Source organism: Scophthalmus maximus, chromosome 2 (assembly GCF_022379125.1).
Source record: "Scophthalmus maximus strain ysfricsl-2021 chromosome 2, ASM2237912v1, whole genome shotgun sequence".
Taxonomy (NCBI): Eukaryota; Metazoa; Chordata; class Actinopteri; order Pleuronectiformes; family Scophthalmidae; genus Scophthalmus; species Scophthalmus maximus.
In genome coordinates, this window is record NC_061516.1 from 10,895,241 (window position 1) to 10,915,273 (window position 20,033).

The window sequence follows — 20,033 nt, forward strand, 5'->3', positions numbered from 1 at the left end:
TCTGATATCCTCTGTGGTGATAAGTACGTACTTCCGCCTCGCACTTGTACAGGTGAACTCCCCGTCACTGATGCGACCCGGTTCGGTGGAGCAGTACAAGAGGGCATTTGCCCGTCAGCGAGCGCGGGACCTCGCCCAGCACGCGGATGCACTGCTGTCCAAGGACAAGGAGATCGCCGCCTTACAGCAGGAGTGCAGAGAGATGGAGGCACGACTGGGCACCACTAAGGTATTCAGAATGCAACTCCTCAAAAACTCATTTTCTCAGCAACAATTAAACTGTGGTCATGAATTTGAAACTGAGCTTGTTTCTTGACAGAAAGATGGATCAAGTTTAGACCACAGTTCCTTTTAATATAACTGACCGTCATTGATCTTCCAAGTTTTTGCTCTACTGTACCACATCACCCTGCCCTCCCATTAATCACCCCTGCCGCAGGCTCTTGATGCCACAAGCTCGCCCTCTGCTGGACGACACGGGCGCCGCTCATCCTAACCCCCTCTTAAACCCGCATTACGAAGGCTGCGTCACTGCTGATGCCTTCATGACAGTGCAGGAATAGGCTGCCTTTCAAAGTGCCTGTTTTTAATTACTGCTCCAGTGACTCTGCAGCTCATATCCTGAATGTGAACATCTGTTGTGTTAAATAGAGAAAGGTCTTAGAGGATGAGCTGTGCATTGATCTGACAAGAATCTCTAATAAAGCCGCAACACATTTCACCATGTGATTAGGCTGACGGGGAGGGAGGGTGGGTGAAGTACTTCACTCAAGATAAATTTAAAAATGAAACACTTCTACAGTTTTAAGTCTGTTAAGTTACAAGAAAAGTAGGACTGTGTCACAATGCACATGACTAAATCCTTCTTTGACTCCGTTTAGTAGTTATGGATGCAGAAGAATGTTATAACTAAAATTAAAATAACACTACTAATAATGTGCTAAATTGATGATGCCATTATCTTTAATGAATGTGTATATGTCGGCGTAGGGCTCCGCTGTTCCATCTGGCAGGGTGGAATTTGAGAAGGCTCTCAGGGAGTCTCAGAGGGAGGTGCTGCGGCTCCAGAGGCAACTGTCGGTCACATCATCCACTCGGCAGCAGAACCACAGTCCCGACCCCAGCGGCCCAGAGAAGTGTGGGGACACTGTGACGGAGGACAAGGTAAAGTCAAGCCCTCCTATGTCAAAGCCAACACAGCACTTCACTGACCACTGTCCACACACACACACACTAAAACTGACAGCATCAACTGTCATTTTAGACCTGACATCAAAATAAACAATGGCTGAGAAAATTCTATTATAGTTGCTATGTAGTAAGGACGTTAAAAAAATAAAAACACCAAAATAACCTTAGTCAGTGTAAATGTATAAAACTGTAAGACTTTTTTAAAAAGCTGATCGGATTATACGAGCACAGAATAGATCATATATTTACACTCGGAGCATCGATGGTGTTGGTATTACATTTTCCCAGTTTTGGATCAATAAAGTACATGTATATGTCAATCTATCAATCTATGAAACCAGCACAGAATAGATTGTGCATTCACACCTAGGAGCATTGATTGTGTTGGTACTACGGTTTAGTTGAGATTATGCTTCTTTTCTTTTTGGTCATCTGCATTTTTTTTTTTTGAAATGTAGTCTATGTTTATGTTGGCATGGAGGCTGTTTCGCAGTGTTATATAATAGCTTGTCGTTGGACTCGCTACTAATCTGCCACAAGCCATAATGAGATGATTCCCTGTCTTGAACTTGGGCCTGATCAAAGATACCAAAGTCACACACTCTGATCCTCTCTGCATGTCATATTGATCTCCTCCTTTATTCAATTCTTAGAAGCAGTTCTTCACCAATGAAGTGATGCTCAGAGATGTCAGTCACATACTGTATACAGTATCATAAATATATGAATATATATCGTAATTATGTATTAGAGTATAATTTGCCTTTTGAACATTTTATTTGGCCATTTAATTTCACTTAAATGCTTCTAAGAGGTACATTTTGAAGGTACAATTTAGTTAAATTATTTTCAGTTTGTATCACTGAAAAGGCATACTTTTATTTATTTTCTGTAAAATTCTCCACTGCCTGTGAAGTAGAGTAAAATGATCTGCCTGTGGAGCTCAAATGAGAACGGCCGATTGTGGTAATCTCTCGTTCGGGGACTCACACACGCACTGTCAGTGGTACGCGCACACCCAGAAAGGGGCCATGTTGTGTGAACTCTAATCCCCTCTAACAACAGAATGGTACAGTCCAGTAATCCGCTCTCTGTTGCTGTGGCAGCGGTGAGAGGGTTTTGGGTGGTAGGTAAGACTCCGGCCGCACTTGAGAATTTTCTATCTCGCCCTGCTCTGGATAACTAGCAGGCCAAGGGACGCCGTGACGTTGCCACAGATCACACGACAGGGGTAGGTCATCTTCTGGGTGTCATTGTCTCTCTGCGTAGGTCTCCGTGGTCAAGTGGAGTTCCCCTTGGCTAAATTAAATGTGTTGGTGTTGTGAGGCTGAGGCTGTGCAGGACTCAAAGTTGGGAGTCAACACTGAAAACTGATCAGTATCCTGACGAATCCAGGATGTGAGAGAATTGTCACAGCGAAGCGCATGTTGTATTTGGGCTGCATGTTTAAAGTACCTGCTCATTCTGAAAGAATATCAGTATGATGCACGCACCATGTTACGGCTACAATATGTCTCGCAGCAAAGGAGTTTTTTCTTCTAGGTCTTAATAGCTGTTGTTTTTTTTCTAAGATTAATTTAATCTTATTCAGTTTTAAAATCCCAACTCGTGCGGGAGGAGATTGCCACTTTCTTATAAATTAGAAAGAATGCACTTGCATGAGGCCTGGTCAAGGACAGCCTTTCAGTTTTGTAACAGTCATACTTTGGAGCTTCCAGATGTAGAGTTTTGACAGACCGACTCAGTAATAGGGTGTCAGAGCATTTGATTGGTGGACATTGATATGCTCCGCATTAAAAAGAAAAATCAACGGCCAGGCCAATCCATTAAGGTGCTTTTAAAAGAAGTGATCCAGTTACCCGTTTCAGTAGTCTGCAGGGATTATACCAATGTGCTTATGGCATTCAGGGCCTGCTGAATGGGATCTGACCCTGCTTTAGTACGCATGGGCCCAGGGTGTACTTGATCCTTTAGTATCCATGGACCACATCAGTGTGAAGTGTCCACAGTGGCACCTCGCCGTGTGAAGCAGTGTGCGAGTAGAGGTGAACCCTTAAAGCAAAGGACCTCGTCTAACAATAACACATGCTGTGGCCTCAGCACGAGGAGAGACTGTAGACATGACCGTGGCAGTCTTCATCAGGCCATTTATTTATGATGATTCATCATGATTGTCTTTACATTCAGCAGGATTGGAGTCAGAATTACTCAATATTTACATAATCCACTATTATGATTATTTTGTTCTTACTCATGCGTTATTCATTTCATCAGTTTTCATCAGTTCTGACACTCCCTCTCAACCTCATTTACTTGACACATTAGCTCAGACTCAGATACAACTTCAAATGTGTGCTACTGCGACCGAGAAGCCAACAATTAGATTTTTCAAACTCTCATCTAAACTTTTCTAGATCCTCTATCTATTTTATAGGACTTTACTTCACAAAGAGCACAAAGTTTTATTTCCAGTTTCTATGTGTTGCTGTCTTTTTTCAAATTATGGACTTGTTGTCCTGTCTGTCACAACCCAGTCAAAGGACATTCCAAAAAAAGATGCCTCCTCCAGGTATTTTCAATGAAATTTAACTGAGAGTCTGCTCTGAAGTAAAACAGCAAGGAACCCCAAGTATTTAAAACATTAAATTCAATCTGGAGCTGTTCAAGGCCAAATGTTGTAATGATAATAATTCTACATTTGTACTGTATGCCAACCTTATTTTGAACTCAGTGCTTTTTTGCTTAGTAAACAGTTAGAAAGCTCATATGTGGTGTACACATTTATAACATGTTATTAAAAAAAAGTTCAAGTTAAATTGACTAATAAATTAGCACTTCTTAACATAAAAGTAAATGATAGATTAAATCCCTCCAATTAAAAAAATTGCATACCAGAAAATATTGTAAATTGTTGTTTGCTGTAAATATGATATATTAACTGTTAAGTGTTGAGTAATCATGGAGCCAGCACAGCAACCAGTCTTACTGACTAAATCTCAATGACGATGTGTTTTGAATCCAGTGGCTTCAAAGACCAAAGTGTATTTGTCGATGGTATAAATGTGTTTGCACGTCTTGTTCTGATGACTGAGCAGAAATTGCATTGACGATATTAGATGCTGCTGCACGGTGGGGTAGTGGTTAGCACTTTCGCCTCACAGCACGAAGGTTCTGGGTTTGAGTCCTGGTTCAAACCAACCAGGGCCTTTCTGTGTGGAGTTTGCATGTTCTCCCCGTGTATGCGTGGGTTCTCTCTGGGTTCTCCGGCTTCCTCCCACAGTCCAAAGACATGCAGAATGGGGTTAGGTTAATTGGAGACACTAAATTGACCGTAGGTGTGAATGTGAGAGTGCCTGTATGTGGCCCTTTGATAGGCTGGCGACCTGTCCAGGGTGAACCCCGCCTCTCGCCCAATGTTAGCTGGGATTGGCTCCAGCCCCCCCCCCCCCCCAGCGACCCTTAAATGGATAAAGCGGAAGACGATGAATGAATGAATACTAGTTTCAAGTGTAGAGATATTACCCTTGCACAAATATGTCAGTGTGAGGAATTCATCACAGTGTAAAGATGATTTAACCTAATGCTAACAGGAGCATCTACCGTAACCATTTCCATAACTTGATAACCGATACAGGCACAATAAATCATGTCATTGTGAAGTAAACTTTAATGTTACATTTTGAGAAATCAGCTGAATGACACTATATGAAATCAGGAAGCAGCTTTACACACGATCATATTCCTTAAAATGAGGCTTCATCTTTTCGAGGTAAATCATTTTGATACACTGACTGACTGTTTGTGACCAGTTTAGGCCCGATACAAACACAACATTTTTGCCAATATGCGGGATGATTTATCTTTTCAATGTGTCGTCTAATTTTAAATATACATCTTATGTGAACACAATAGTTGACTTCAGAGGCTGAGTGGTTCTTTAGGGACCTGTTCACCTTCATTGTTATATCATGCTACATTCTTGAACTGATAAAAGTAGTTAAAGGTAAGTGACGTTTCTTGTGTTTGGTGGTAGGACTGAAATAACTGGTGGTTCTTTCCTTTGATTACAAGTGACACTCTGAAGGATGACTTTCTTCTTTTTGCAGGGTAAATTTTGATTTTATATTCTTTTAAATAAGAAACGTGGCTCAAACCTATTAAGAAATAAATTGACATCAGGAAGTAAAAACAACTTAAATGTCACAATGGTTTTCAGCTCATGTATTTCTAACTATGCAGTAGCAATAAACAAAACCTCCAAAACATTATCTTTTCAAAATACACAATTTGCTACTGTACATAGGACATACAAAATGTAAACATATATGACTATTTTGGCTAACAAATGTAATATATCCTGTTTCAATATTTTCCAGCACCAACATTCAACAAACTTCAACTTTTCTCTTATTGGTTTATATGGGAATATGAGTCTCAAACACTGACTGCACCACGACGGAGTGAAATCTCTAAAACATGCACAGCTTGTGAGTTTAGTTAGGTTAGTGTGTTGGCACAAAAACCTTTGAAATGATTCTTAATAACCTAAGCCTTGCTCTAATGCTCTCTATGACAGTCCCCTTTAGTCCTAAATGAAGCATTATGTAATATTCACCCCCGTGCTCATTCGTCAAAACCATGACAGAATTATATCACATGTTGCCTGAACCCTGATTATATTTGCTCATCATTGTGTGTGCGCCTTCACAAAAAGACTGCTCTTTTAAGGGATTTTACCTGCAGATCGATGTACAACATACTGATTATAGAATATTAGAACTGTGTAGTTGGTTCCATTAAAATATCTCAGAAAGTAATGTTTTATTTTTAGGCAGGTATGTTTACTTATCAGATCTCAGTAATGTTAGGAAAGTTTTATGTGCAAAGAAAGAGGGTTGGTTTTTTTAAAGAAGAAGACCTGCAAAAGTAGTTGAATAATAAATAAAAAGGGGTGTGGTTTGTTTTTGCTCAGGGATCTTCTCTTACTAATGTTTCACTCCCACCTTGCTGCATGGCTGCCAGGTTTTAGCAGCGGACGCCACGCACTTACTGTAAGCCCGCCCAGTGTAATGGTATGAAGAGCTACAAGCTACTGTAATTAAGAATCACAAGAGGACCGACTGTTTTAACCACAACCAACCAAAATACAAAAATGGGTATTTTGCAAAGGTGCTTGGATCACCCGACACATCTGCACTTGTGGCGGATGTGATAGCATCTTTAATGAACCCCAAAAGGAAATCGGGAACAGGGAAAGAAAAAACGCAGAGCACTTATTGAAGGCCTTCACTCCTCTGCAGTTTCTGTGAAGGGGCCAATGGAATTAGTGCCTCCTGCTGGCCTTTCGTCACCACTACTAACACCATCTGGTCCCCTCTCCAAAAGATAAACCAGGGATGGCCTTGCTTAACTTCACAGACATGCCACCGACTAAGTGCTGAACAGTCGCAATGAGTAATCAACCCAATGTCGAGGTGTTCTCTGAACATACCACTGGAAAACGACAAACCGCCACTGTCCCCGATGGAAGCTGGGACACGCGTGAAAGACGAGCTCACATTAAGCACCTGCACATTTAACACACAGACATTTAACAGACCTTTAACAGTGGCGCCAGGAAACTTGTACAGGATTTATATGCCACATGTGGAAGTAATATTGATAAAAAAGAATGTATCCTGGGAATTGGTCTGCCTTGTTATTTATAGTATTAAGTGCTTTCTTCATAGAAGCCATTCTGTCTTGTTATTGTTATTGACTGTACAGATCAGCCGCAATAAGTACTGTTTTCTGAATCAGAAGTCTTTCTTATAATTACATTTCTAATTGGAGATTTCATTTTTTTCCTGTTTATCTCCAACATCATACATTTGGTGGTTCAACTGTATCTTCACGAATGAATACATGATATCATATTGTGTGAAGGAGCCAAACGCATGTCGTAAGAAAAGAAGCCAGTGGTCCCAGCTTTGTTTATTTATTCAATCTTTCATGACAATATTATAAAGCTGAAGATTTTAGATAATTGAAACAACATTTATTTTTTCACAAACTCTTTGCGAGCATCAGAGTGAGACATAACTTGCATATTCTAGATTTGGTGGACTGTTCATTTTCCTGTTGTGTATTTCATGTGGATTAAATGGGTATAATCTTTTTTGCAATCAGTCCCATGCATCTGAAAGATGTATAAATGGATTTTTGGGGGGTATTTGGCTGCTTTCTAGCACTCCTATAGAATCTATACTGAGAATGGTTCTGACTGTCCTTCTCACCTGAAGTCTACAGTGATATACCTTCTCATGACTAACAATGTGAAGTAAAGTAGAGAGTAAAGCAGAGATCCCCTGAGCGGCACGTGGCTGAGTGCCTTTGATCCTGTTATTGGGTCATGGCCTTGGCTGCACTAGCACCATTCTACTCTGAGCATAAGTAGGTTTGCTCTTAAATTAGATACTGATTCCCGACTCTTAACCCTTCACCAATGTCAGCCTGCCCCCCACCGGGATCCCAGTTAGACAAATCATACAAGTTTTAAAAGATGAATGTGTAGCTGTCATTTGAAAAAAAACTAACTACTGTGAATCATTTAGGTATTTTACACACAACCTAATTAGAAAGGACAGGCATCCTGCTAATGAGTTCCAGTCATGTTGCAGGCCGCAGGGATTCCCCCTGGATTATTCATTGATTTGTAGCTGGACCACTGGGGAGGAGGGTTGCCACTAATCCCTCACTCACAACAGGGGGTGTAATGTTTGGTGCAATAGTACAGTATAACAATCACACACTTGGTTCCTTCTGGCCAGTTGGTCATATTTTTAGCATCAGAGCAGAAGCTTTTCAGCTCAACACCGTGGATCTTGGCTGGTATAGATTATCTCTGGATGTGTAAATTGACCGGTTGAATGATTCTTCCTGTCCCCGTCAGGTTGTTGGAGAGACCCCGTGTGTGGCATTAGATGAAGCTCCATCCAGGTGTGAGAAGACTCCCGCAGAGGAGGAGTCGTGGCTGCAAGTGACGCCCCCACCGGGCCTCAGCCCAACCCCCTCCCATCAGGAGGAACACACAGAGGAGCAGCGCCTACAGTTTCTGGTGAGAGCGTCGAGCGACAAGCAGGGGGATGTTCAGAGCACAACCATGCAGTGTTTTTCCACTGCTCACATGCCAATGTTTTTCCTTTTGGAATTACAATAGGAACTATTGCTTTCATGTGGAGAAAATAGCTCATGAAAGCAGTTTGTTTGATAAGTTTAATGAGTTTAATAAGTTTCAACTTTGTCATGTACAATTAACTATATTGGAGCTGTTGCTGAAATTAGAGGCCTAGTAATGAAGAGGTTTACTAAATATCACAGACATGGTTTAAAAACCAGTCCTTTCCTCCAAACAGTCAAGAGAGTCCTATATATGTCTTAGCAGCACTAATTGCAGGGACGGGACTTTGCTCTCCACTGTGCTTTTCCATGTGAAACTGAAGCTTGAATTTCAGTGCTACGGCAGAGCTGCCTCCCACTGAAGGAAAAACCAGGGTCAGATTTGTTATGTAATGCTGGGATTATTTTTGACCTTGTCCCTTGGAAACAGAAGAATAGCACATCGCTGATTCTACAAGTGGGTCTCGTGGTTTAAATAGACCATAGTCCCTCTTAGCTCTGTATTGACTTTTTTTTTGTCAGGATGGAAAGTGGAAATGTTTATTGTTAGAGCACTGATTTGATACTGTACATCAGCTGAAAACTAACTAATAACAAAGTAGCAATAGTGTCAGTAACCGGCTGTATATAATTCACAAAAACAATAAAAGCTTAATTCACCACCTGTTGGAGATCAGTCATTATTTCATGAATGTGGTTAGTGTCCAATTGGATCATATTGACACTACATTAGTCACATTTGAAAAAACATTTTTGGCAGTTATGAAAAAGTCATAACTTATGTGCCAGTGTACCACTGTAAGGACTGCTTTTAAATTCTCCTCAATACATGTAGCCTACATGGTTTGCTCAAATGCCTAATTTAATTAAAGCTGCAGGGAGTCACGGAATGGACAAGGAGGACCTTATTGTAATTCATGTCAGCTTTGTCCTTCCAGTTTAACAAAGCGTGCTGAAAATAGCCTAAATGTTGCTCGAATGTTTGTAGCTTTGGTTTGTTAAGAGGATCTTAAACTTACATCATAGATTAATTAGCTATCTTTCCTAGAGCATGACTAAGTCGTGAGGGAACAGTGGGATTTCTTAGATGACTTTAATGAGTTAAAGTGTCGGTCAAAGCCCATCAGCTGAGCAAGCACTCAGCGTCCATGAACTGATTTAGGCCAGAAAGCAAGCAAGTTATATTTTTAGCCGCTAGCTATGTGGTTTGGTCTGCCACTTTGGCCCAGACTGAAATACCTCAGCAACTATTGGATGGAATTCAATGAGATTTTGTACAACATGCATGTTGTCCAGTGAATTAATTGTAATAACTTAAGAGATCCCTTAACCTTTTTTGTATTTAGCGCTGATTAGCACATTTTAGCATTAGCATTGATGTTTTGAGAATGATAGCATGCTAATGTTGGCATGAAACACTACAGTTCCTACCGTAAGTGCAGCCTAACAGATCTGCAAGCATTACTGTTTGACTGTTAGTCTAGTTTACATCCCAGAATTCAAGGATAGTCTGGCAATAGAAACATTTGCCACGCAGTGATCTGGACAATCAAAGTCTGGAGGGGGGAAAACTGTCAAGATGGAGCCACAAAAAAAATGAACAGTTCAGTGAGAAGTGTCCGTGTTAAATGTGAAATTCCAATCAGCATTGTCAAGACACGACAGTTTAGCCTCATAGTCATTTTTTTGACTTTGCAACAGAATAATGCGACATTATTCAGGTTTTAAAAGCTGTGACAGATACATACTCAAGCGAATAAGGAAACAGATTGCAGTTTAATTATCTTTATTGTCTTGCTGTGTCATCACTGGACAGAGTATAGTATTACTTCCAATAAGCTGCTGGTGGTCCGCAATTAGCCTGTCTGTGCTGAAGCTTCCCCCCACACAGTCACAGTGGTAATACTTGATTAAGGTCCTGTGGCCATGCTGAAATAAGCTGATTTCTCCTATGCTGGTCCTGCATGTAAGCTGCATTTAGAATAATTAAAGGATGCTAAGCTTTGTAATACCTCATTGCTGTCATGCCAGAGGTCAATATGGAAACTAAAGTCAATGTATTTAGCATTGTTGAATGTAAATACATAAAAATAAATCATTTGCTTTTATATTTTATATATTGTTTGTCATGATTTTGCTTTTGTACTATATGTCCTGCTCTTTTTGAGTTTGTTTAAAAAAAGAAAAAAATTAAAACCACGCAAAAAGTAGGATCTTGTTTTAGAGCCACTTTCAGAAAATAAGAATGTAGTGTAACTGTCTTTGCTTTTGTTATCATTGTTGGTTCAGGAAAGTGAGCTGAGCAAGAAGCGAAAAGAATGTGAAAACCTTGAGCATGAAGTAAAGAAGCGACAGAAGAGATGTCTGGATTTGGTAAGGAATCGTCTTGCTCCAGTGTTGCCATCTCATGTGTTGTCTGGCGGCCCTGCAGTCTGCTTTAATCATTACCAGAGAGGACATAGGGATGACTTAAGAGACTAACTTAGATTTCCTCATTTTTATCTGAACTTGTGGTTTCCTAACAGGAGAGCCAGCTTGAGGATGAGCGGAGCAAAAATGAGCAACTAAAGGAGGAGGCAGATCTCCTCAGGAGGAAGGCACAGCTGCTCGACCAGGTCAGTGTCTTCCCGCCCTGTCAAGAACCATCCTACGTATGTAATTGTATGTTTAACCCGCCAACAAAGCTGATATCTGGTGATGCAGAGATGTTAAAACTCTCGTCTAAAAGGTCTAGTAGTTTAAGCACCAAAAACTTCCTGTGATCAAAGAGATTGTTAACAACTTCTCAGTTAAATTTTGTTTAGGCGTAAAATGTCCGAACATGGTTATAAAGAGAAAATTGTGCAGTAATCTAACCTGTTGGTTGTTTCCAAAGACTCGGGCTGAGAATGAGGAGCTGAGGGAAGATCTCTCTGAAGTGACCGCTCAACACAATTCAGTTCTCGAGGAGAACCAGAGACTCCGTGCCAAACTGGAGAACCTAGAGCAGGTCCTTAAGGTACATACGGGGTCGGATACTGTGTGTATTATTTTCATTTTAAATCCTTACTATGCTACTTGTCTTCTAATCGTTTTCCTTTGTTTCCTGAACAGCATATGCGAGAGGTCGCCGAGCGAAGGCAGCAGCTGGAATTGGAACATGAGCAGGCACTGGCTATCCTTAAGTTCAAACAGGATGAAATCAAACGGTTACAGAGGGTGAGAACCACAGCCTCTCCTGCACTCTTAGAAATATATTTCTTGCCTAAATGTAACCCTCATGACCCCTTGGTTGCTTTAAGCTAATTCTGGGAAATGGGGAGTCTTGTCCAGCAGGAGGCAACCTTTGGTCACCTAGAAAGCAGAGTTTAGTCAACAGAGCTGTTCTCCGAATTAGACTTTTTTTCAGCAAATAACAAACATTATACCGACTTTAATATCTTTTTATTCTTCAGGCTCAGTTATATGCCAAGAGGGAGCATGAAGGAGTGGTTCAGATGCTGGAGGTGAGTCTGTATCACAGCACTGTGACTACTCATCGAAGAAGAAAAGCAAATAAAGAGTTGTGTTTTTTTTACCATGCAGTGCTTTTATTACCATACAGTAGAGCTCTGAGATGCTTCCAGGACTTTTAAGGAGGAGTTTTCAAAATAAAAATCAAAGCTTCCAGTGTTTTGTAGAGCCACACAAAAGAGTGGAACTTACTCCAACATTAGAGAGAGGAGGAGTTATTTTCAAAGTGTTTCTCTCATGCAGTTCTCTCCGTCTGTTGGAATGATTATTCGTCATAATAGAACATTTGAGTAGACAAAAGACATCCCATTGCAGCTGAAGCAGCCTGGACGTACAGTACAATGAGCTCTTTGTGCTTATTCAAACACCTGGCGGAGAAGTTGTTGCAGAAAAAACTTTTCGTTGCACTGAAGGGTCTGGAAAAACCGTTTGAGCAGATGGCTTCTCTGCTCTAGTGGGACGTGTGTGTTTGCTTTCAGTGTAACACACTTTGAATTTGAAATGAGTCCACAATGTCAGTGACAGTTGAATTCCTCTTCTCAGTCACTGGCTGCTGATTATGAATAATGACAACATCAGCAAAAAAAGAAAGATCAAAGAGATCTTAAGAGCCCACAGCAAAAACTCAAATTTCATCATCCACAGTTGATGACTGTATCTATGACTGTATACATCTGCTGTTTGTGCTCCTTATTTCACACTGTGCTTTGTGACAAGTGTTCCTAAAAGAAGTGTGTATTTTATTTTAGGATTTGACTCAGCTTGTGTTGCGGAGAGAGCTGGTAGAGTATAGTTGCTCTTGTTTGAAAAAACTGCTCGTTTCCTTCCTCTTGCTTTGTTTCACTCACTTTTCTTCTCTCGGTTTAAACCCAGAGCATCACAGGAGAAAGTCTCTCTGTCTTCCAAGAAGCCTGAGCTCGACACGCAGCCTTTCTCAGTCTGTTAAAATAATTTATTTAAAAGATCATAATGAACATTTGTGTTCAAGCTTAAGGCAGGTGTCGGCTGCTGAAGGCCAAGAGACATTCTGGTGATACTGTTCTCCTGCCAGGGATTTTTTTCTCATCGACCTGGACTCAGACTGCTGTGTTTCTACTTTTATTAATATATAATTTTTCTGTCCCAGATTGAAGCATGTATTTACTTTTGCCCTTTTGTGCTATCTCTCTGCTAACCAGAGTACACTGGACTGCATGCAGGTACTGTTAACCTTTAGCCTGCTTGACCTTCCTCTGCAGACTGTGTATCTTACTGCCACAAAGCCTTTCCCTTGCCCCTGTAGATAAAACCAGCAAACCCCACTTCCTTTTCTTTAAATCTGTCGTACATCGTTATCCTTAAACCATAACATCCAACACTCGTTCATGAATATTTCATATGGTCATAGAAGCCAATTTAAGGTAAAAAAAATTTAGGTCACCAAGGTTTTTGTAAATTGGGTCATTCACATGGCTCCAGATAACAGTGCGCCTGTGGCACAGTTTGCGCTCCCAGCTGCACTGAGCATGTTCCTCGCGTTCATCATGCAGGTTTAGTTTCTGATCTAATTTCAGTGAAGTAGAATTTGTAACAGAGGATTCGATTGAGGTTAATAAGTGATTTCTCTTAGCGTTTCAGTACTCGTGACCATGTCAGCTCGGCATAGCTAGAAAACAGTTGACTGCTGGCTCTGGTTTGCGTAGGTGAGAGCGTTAACAGGAAATGTTTATTCAGACAGTTTCGTGCAGAGGCTTCTGTCAGATGAGGCTGCCAGGAAACTCCCACCACAACCGGAAGTGAAATCAGCAGCATATAGAAATTCAGTAGGGCTCAGACCAACCTCTGTAGCGTTCTCGCAAATAACACTGTTGTTGTGACTTTGTTAAAGTGACTGATTTGTGTAAAAGAGCAGTACAATATGTTACTTTCCAGCTCTTATTACCGTTTCCTTTCTTACCAGAAAACTACCTGCCTTTACTTCCTTCCCATCTTCTTCCCTCTAAGTAATTGCTTGTCTTTTGTGTTTGCTCCTTTAACATTCAGTATGTTTCAGTAACTGCCCTTTGTTTCGCAGAAACCTAACCACCTTAAAAGTTTCTTGGTCCATTTTTCTTCCCTTTGATTCTTCCACATGACTGATGTATTACAGTGAACAAGTTGTGATTCTATGAAGGGATAAAGTTACTCAAAAACACATAACCCTCTTGTGCATAGGTGAAATCTAATTATACCTGTCACACTTCATCAAACAGTGACCACTGAAATGTATTGATTATCACACATTGGAGATATCCCATTTTAATAGTGTAGAAAGGTGGATGTTCCCATTTGAAGTCATTTTGCACCATTGGTTCAAAACCTGTGTACTGTATTTCTTATCTGTTCACCATGTTTGTTGCACCTCACGTGCAGTCAAAGGTGCGAGACTTGGAGGACAAATGTCGCAGCCAGAGCGAACAGTTTGGCCTGCTGTCCCAGGAGTTGGATAAGTTTCGACTGCAGGCATCGAAGGTGGACCTGGCTGGCACCACCATCCTCAATAATCCGACGAGCCTCTCTGCTCTGACCAACGGGGTGGGCCTGACCACTGAGCGAGGTGAGCCACGCCATCACGAACATGTATTCTTGTGATAGAAAGGGTATGAAACAACCAGGTGAAAGGAACAGATAGCTTTGGTTCATTCACAATATCAGCAGTGCATATTAGATAAATGAGAGAGATAATTGAGATAACAACCATATTTCTTTGAAGTTACCACTACGTGGATGATGATGCTCAGAACAAAATATCTGTCTTATTCCATTTTGATAAACAGCAATCATTGTCTAACCATAGTTCAACTTCCATAGTGTATAAGTGGATTTTTTAAGTTTCGAATATAATCCTGACACTAAATGAGGATTTGAATTCTGACAAAAAGTATGGATTCAAATCCTTTTTTTTTTTACTTTTTAGTTTTAGTATATTTTTTTAATGTATTTATAAAGATATTTTGCTACTGCCTTATAGTTTCCTTCTAAACACTGAGGGCACATTGTGTGTGTGTGTGTGTGTGTGTGTGTGTGTGTGTGTGTGTGTGTGTGTGTGTGTGTGTGTGTGTGTGTGTGTGTGTGTGTGTGTGTGTGTGTGTGTGTGTGTGTGTGTCCGCCTACCTACGGCTGTTACTGTGTGTGTGTGTCCTCCTACCTACGGCTGTTACTCTAATGCATTTTAAGGCATTTTAAATGATGTCACAAAACAACAAAGGTTTTTCAAATATCCATTATAATACAATCCCAACCAAAGCTGAGCATGACAACAGTGCAAAATCTAGTCCACATCTTTCCTACTGTGTATGTTTCCAACCTCTTTCTCCTACACTGTTCATGTGTTGTAGACTGCACTGATGGCTCATGGGATATGGTGTCCCTGGGTGAAATAGCCTTCTGGAGTCTTGAGGGAGGTGACACTGTCTCCTGCTCTGAGAGTAATGATCCGCTCGGTATGCTTGCCGTCTCCGTTGCTCATAATGTGTTGGGGCACCGTCACGAAAGCACGGCATGTTCTAAACCCGTCATCTCACCTACACTGTAACAGAGCTTGTGTGTGTGTAACTCTCACCACCACACGAGAGTCCGAGAAACGTTTGCGGACGGTGGAACCAGTTAAGCCCCTTAACAGCGCTGGTGTGACACACGTTGCCACAGGTTAGCGTGACCTCTGACCTTAGACAGATGGAGACGGGATTTTTTCCCTCCACTGTTTAATCAGCCACGTTCAACCTTGAGCCTTCCTGCATGTCATCCAATGACCTCACCCATATACTGTAGCTGCACACGGATTCAAGCAGGTTAACCAGTGAGAGGGCTGGAGATGTCCATTAAAGTCATGGATTATGTATTATCCTCTTCTTCTCTCTCTCTCTCTCGTGCTAGATGTGGCGGCTGCGCTGCGCATGGGGGCCACCCCCCACGCCGCAGGGCTGTCCAGGGTGGAGCGCTCGCCCGTCACCAAGCACCGAGAGCTGCCCACCATCAATGTCAGCAAGTCAGGCTCTTCCTCCAGCAAGTCAGAGACCACGCACCTCACCCCCAAATCTGACACCCACCTCAGTCCGCACAAATCAAGCCCAACACACGAGGTACGAGCCTGATATCGTACAGTCCCATCTCTAGATTCACATTCAGAATTCATACTTCTTTTCTTTTGATTGTTTGTTTTTTCTACATTATTTATCAGGGGCAACACACACTAATGAACACTAGGATTCAATTTAGTTTTAGCCTAAAGCCTTTCAGCGGCTTTTCTTCAGCGGGCTGACGTTATACATTAAATAGAAGAAAATCACGTACAAAAAACTGATTAAACCGCATTAAAGCACAACTATCACTGAATCCCCTTTAAGTGGATACTGTTACAGTAGTATTACTCAAACTGTAATTTAAATAGCTATTGCTGCTGGAACAATTATCATATTTATTGTATGCATCAGTAATGTTTTACCACACTGATTGTGGTTGTTAAATAAAGTTGCCACTGATAATTCTGGTTAAGTTGAATCAGATTGAACAGAGTTATCAGTCAGTGTGATACACTTTGTGTGGAAAGTGAAGCAATTCTTGTTATTCTGGCCAAAAACAGAAGTCACATCTCACAACCTATTAGAATTTGTAAGCATGTCGCTTGAAATCATCTTGTTGAAACTAATATTGCTACTGCGTTTGGAAGCCGCCATAAACTCTGGATATCTGTCATGCAAAATGGTTTCCTTTTTTCCTACATTTGATGGGCATAGTTAGTGTTGAAGCTCTGGTTATTGGGTTGTGAAAATGCTTCTTTGTTGCAGGACTTCTGCTCGCAATATTTCCGCTTCATTTGTCTCTGCATAGATGGGCAGATCACTCATCAAGATTACCAAGAAGGCTATGCACGGGCACATTGATTGTGTGGATTTAATGGATTAAAATTCTTAACCCTCTCTGTCATCTCACTCTCATGAGGACAGACTATAGCTGAATACTCTAGAGCCATGTTTGCTTATACATGTACATATAAAAGAGATATCATTTGGATCTGCCGCCAGAATTCCGTATTTTTGTTGTGCCATGTCTCCAAAGAGTCAGTCTCTGGTCCTGCATGGCAGACATGTCGGTGGTTTGTTCATCTCGTCACTCGTCTGCCCACGGCTCTGTAAGGCTCATTTTTAGTGAAATAATCCCCTGTGGATTATAAAGGTTGTACAGTAGTAGTTGTAAGTGATTATCCTTAAAAAGGTTTTCCCAAGGAGCTATAAATATAGCGTCTCTCCTGGTGTATCGTGTCTAGTCAGAATGAATAGAATTTACACCCCACATCAGGTATTAATGTGACTCCTACATCTACAGTGACTCATTAATATTCATTATAAACAAATAGAAAGTGAGCGGTAATTTATGGTGATAAAGAACTATTTCTTTAGTTAAAGTAATAAAAAAATACTTAATACTGTCTATAAATCCTAAAAACAGATGAAAATAAGTTTTTGTCAATCACAATAATTTCAGTCATGGCCTTTATTTCATGACCTTTCAAGATGACAGTTTTCACATGTGTAAAAAATTTCATCTGGTAGCAAATTTAATAGATGTTATGATTGTTGAATTGTTGAAAGTTGAATCAACGCCTTTGAAACAAAACCTGAACTCTAACCTTCTTCAGGGTATGATTTATTACCTCCCCCAAGGAGGTTATGTTTCCACCCATGTCTGTGTGATGCTCTGTTAGTTTCTGAGGAGGATTAAGCAAAAACTACTAAACCGATTTCCACCAAACCTGGTGTAGAAATAGATCATGTTCCTGCGCATGTACGTTCTGGTGCAGATGTGGATTAAGGGGCGGATCCAGGAATTACATTTTTTTTCCCACTTTCTTTAAAATTGCAGCATTGGTTTCTTTATAATTTAGGTTATCAGACCCCCCCACACACACGCACACACACACACACACACACACACACTGCTTAATAAATTGATAAAGAATTAAATCATTGTTTTCTTTCTTTCTGTCAGTTTAAGAAATGCCTACATGTCCCAGTGATTCACCGTCTGTTCATGGTTCTCAGGTGGACACTGCAAGTGAAGTAGAGGAGCTGGACATTGACTTAGCCCCGGCACCTTACACAGCCAGCAGAGGAGCAGCGAAGCTTCAGGTTTTCATTGCAAGATATAGGTAAAAGCATTGTACTGAGGAAGTCAACTCACCACATCAACAATTTACTAGTGTTGAAAATAACTTAAGTGGGAATTTTAATTTCAAACAGCTATAATCCTTATGATGGCCCCAACGACAACCCTGAAGTGGAGCTACCACTTACTGCTGGAGAATACATCTATGTGTATGGAGACATGGATGACGACGGCTTCTATGAAGGTAAGTCTGCCATTCTGAACTGTTCTATGAACATTTTCACTCGTGTCTGTGCGTGGTAATCAGTTTATCAGTTTGGTTCCCTTCAGGCGAGCTGATGGACGGACGGAGAGGGCTGGTCCCCTCTAACTTTGTGGAGCGTGTATCGGACGACGACGTCATGAGCACGCACCATCCAGAGACGGGGGACGTGTCCCACAACTCCCTGCTTGACAGCATCCTTCACAGTGCCAGCCACCAACATCACCTCCACGTGGGCGCCAGCACCTCAGAAAGGACAGAGGCCCCTGCTACCTCTGGCCCAGCCTCAGCCCCCTCGGATTCAGCATCGGCCTTGGCTGTCCCAGCCCCCCTCACTAACGGCCTGGACTTGGATTGTGAGGAGGTGGGAGTAGACATTGTGCCTTACCCACGTAAGCTCACCCTCATCAAGCAGCTTGCCAAGAGCATCATCATTGGCTGGGACCCGCCGCTGGTGCCGGCTGGGTGGGGCAACGTGTGGAGCTATAATGTGTACGTGGACCAGGAGTTGCGGGTCAATGTGCCCTTTGGTGCCCAGACCAAAGCGGTGCTGGAGCGGCTGGACGTAAACCTCAAGGCCTACCGCGTGTCAGTGCAAAGCCTGACGGAGAAGGGCCCGTCAGAGCAGCTGCGCTGCAGCATGCTAGTCGGCCGGGACGTTTGTGTGGCTCCCACGCAACTGCGTGTGGAGAGGATCACCGCCACCTCTGCCAACCTGACCTGGCTGCCCAGCAACAGTAACTATGTGCACATTGTGTCCTTGAATGAGGAAGAGTGTGAGCTGGTGAAGGCTGGCTGCTACTCACTGTGCCTCAGTAACCTCTTGCCCAGCCTGCAGTACAACGTCAAAGTGGAGGCGCGGCCGCACCGCACACCATGGGAGTTACCTGTGGAGCGCCGTGAACACAGAAGCGCCACAATCACCTTCACCACACTGATGGCAGGTCAGGACTCAGAATTTCCTCTCATTTTAAATGCCCTCTGAAGGCGTCAGTCTATGGATCATGAATAAATCAAGACTATTTTTCCATAATCAAAGTTAAATCAAACATTTAAGTTGGATAAAAGTAAGTACAGAACATGTAAGGCTCAGTCTGGCTCCTAAGTTTAATCTAGACCAAAAATGATAGGACTCTTCTGAATAATAACTGCAGCATGATACTGTAGTAGATACACACATTTTGCCCACACAGCAAATCCGTGAGGTTTTCTGAAAGTACATTATTGGTATATAATTTGTGAATCAGGCAGTAAAGAGTTAAATGGCTGGATCTAAAAGAACTGTACATTCGATGTATGTGTATTTGTTCAGTTTTGCAAATGTCAGTCTTTTGCAAAATTTTTCTTGACAGCAGTTTTCCATATTCACTATTAATGGCAGGGACTTATCTGGTTGACGACCCCTCCCATAGCCCGACAGCTCTGACAGTCCACTGCTGCTTCAGCTCTTCACCTAATATCACTGAACTTTTGTTCAACAGTTCTTGAATGAGAGCAGCACCTATCAGAGCTACAGTACATGTTTGCAGTGCAAATTATTATGTCTTATTGTAGTGGATTATCATCCATTTACTCATGAGAGTTGCTCTTTTGGAGCTGCTGCTCTGAATCACATTTCCTTCATCAAACAACCGGTGCAACTTGGCTCAGAATGCATTGCTTGAAAAGGGAAAGGGGTGACTTGATCCGTCATGTCACCTTCTACTACTACTACTGAAGTATTCCTGCTGATGCCATGAATTAGCGAGAAGCAAGGTTCTATTATCTTGACTACTGGTCATTTCCTGTGCATCTTCTCCACAAAGCT

At 41.7% G+C, this 20,033-nt stretch overlaps 1 protein-coding gene across 12 annotated transcripts in view; it reads left to right on the forward strand.

The window, feature by feature from the left end:
- Positions 1 to 20,033, forward strand: part of LOC118300483 (RIMS-binding protein 2) — a 63,930-nt gene that overhangs the window by 26,418 nt on the left and 17,479 nt on the right. For 9 of the 12 annotated variants that reach the window (XM_047327416.1, XM_035624916.2, XM_047327407.1 and 6 more), the window contains 15 exons: positions 53 to 229; positions 991 to 1,164; positions 8,123 to 8,287; positions 10,639 to 10,722; positions 10,875 to 10,964; positions 11,225 to 11,347; positions 11,443 to 11,547; positions 11,784 to 11,834; positions 12,591 to 12,623; positions 14,233 to 14,416; positions 15,198 to 15,302; positions 15,736 to 15,941; positions 17,901 to 18,007; positions 18,099 to 18,208; positions 18,295 to 19,170. In XM_047327416.1, the coding sequence (XP_047183372.1) occupies positions 53 to 229; positions 991 to 1,164; positions 8,123 to 8,287; positions 10,639 to 10,722; positions 10,875 to 10,964; positions 11,225 to 11,347; positions 11,443 to 11,547; positions 11,784 to 11,834; positions 12,591 to 12,623; positions 14,233 to 14,416; positions 15,198 to 15,302; positions 15,736 to 15,941; positions 17,901 to 18,007; positions 18,099 to 18,208; positions 18,295 to 19,170 (2,590 nt within the window). Of the gene's footprint in view, positions 1 to 52; positions 230 to 990; positions 1,165 to 8,122; positions 8,288 to 10,638; positions 10,723 to 10,874; positions 10,965 to 11,224; positions 11,348 to 11,442; positions 11,548 to 11,783; positions 11,835 to 12,590; positions 12,624 to 13,019; positions 13,041 to 14,232; positions 14,417 to 15,197; positions 15,303 to 15,735; positions 15,942 to 17,900; positions 18,008 to 18,098; positions 18,209 to 18,294; positions 19,171 to 20,033 lie in introns of all 12 variants that reach the window. The other 3 variants (XM_035624917.2, XM_047327408.1, XM_035624918.2) reach the window with 3 other exon arrangements.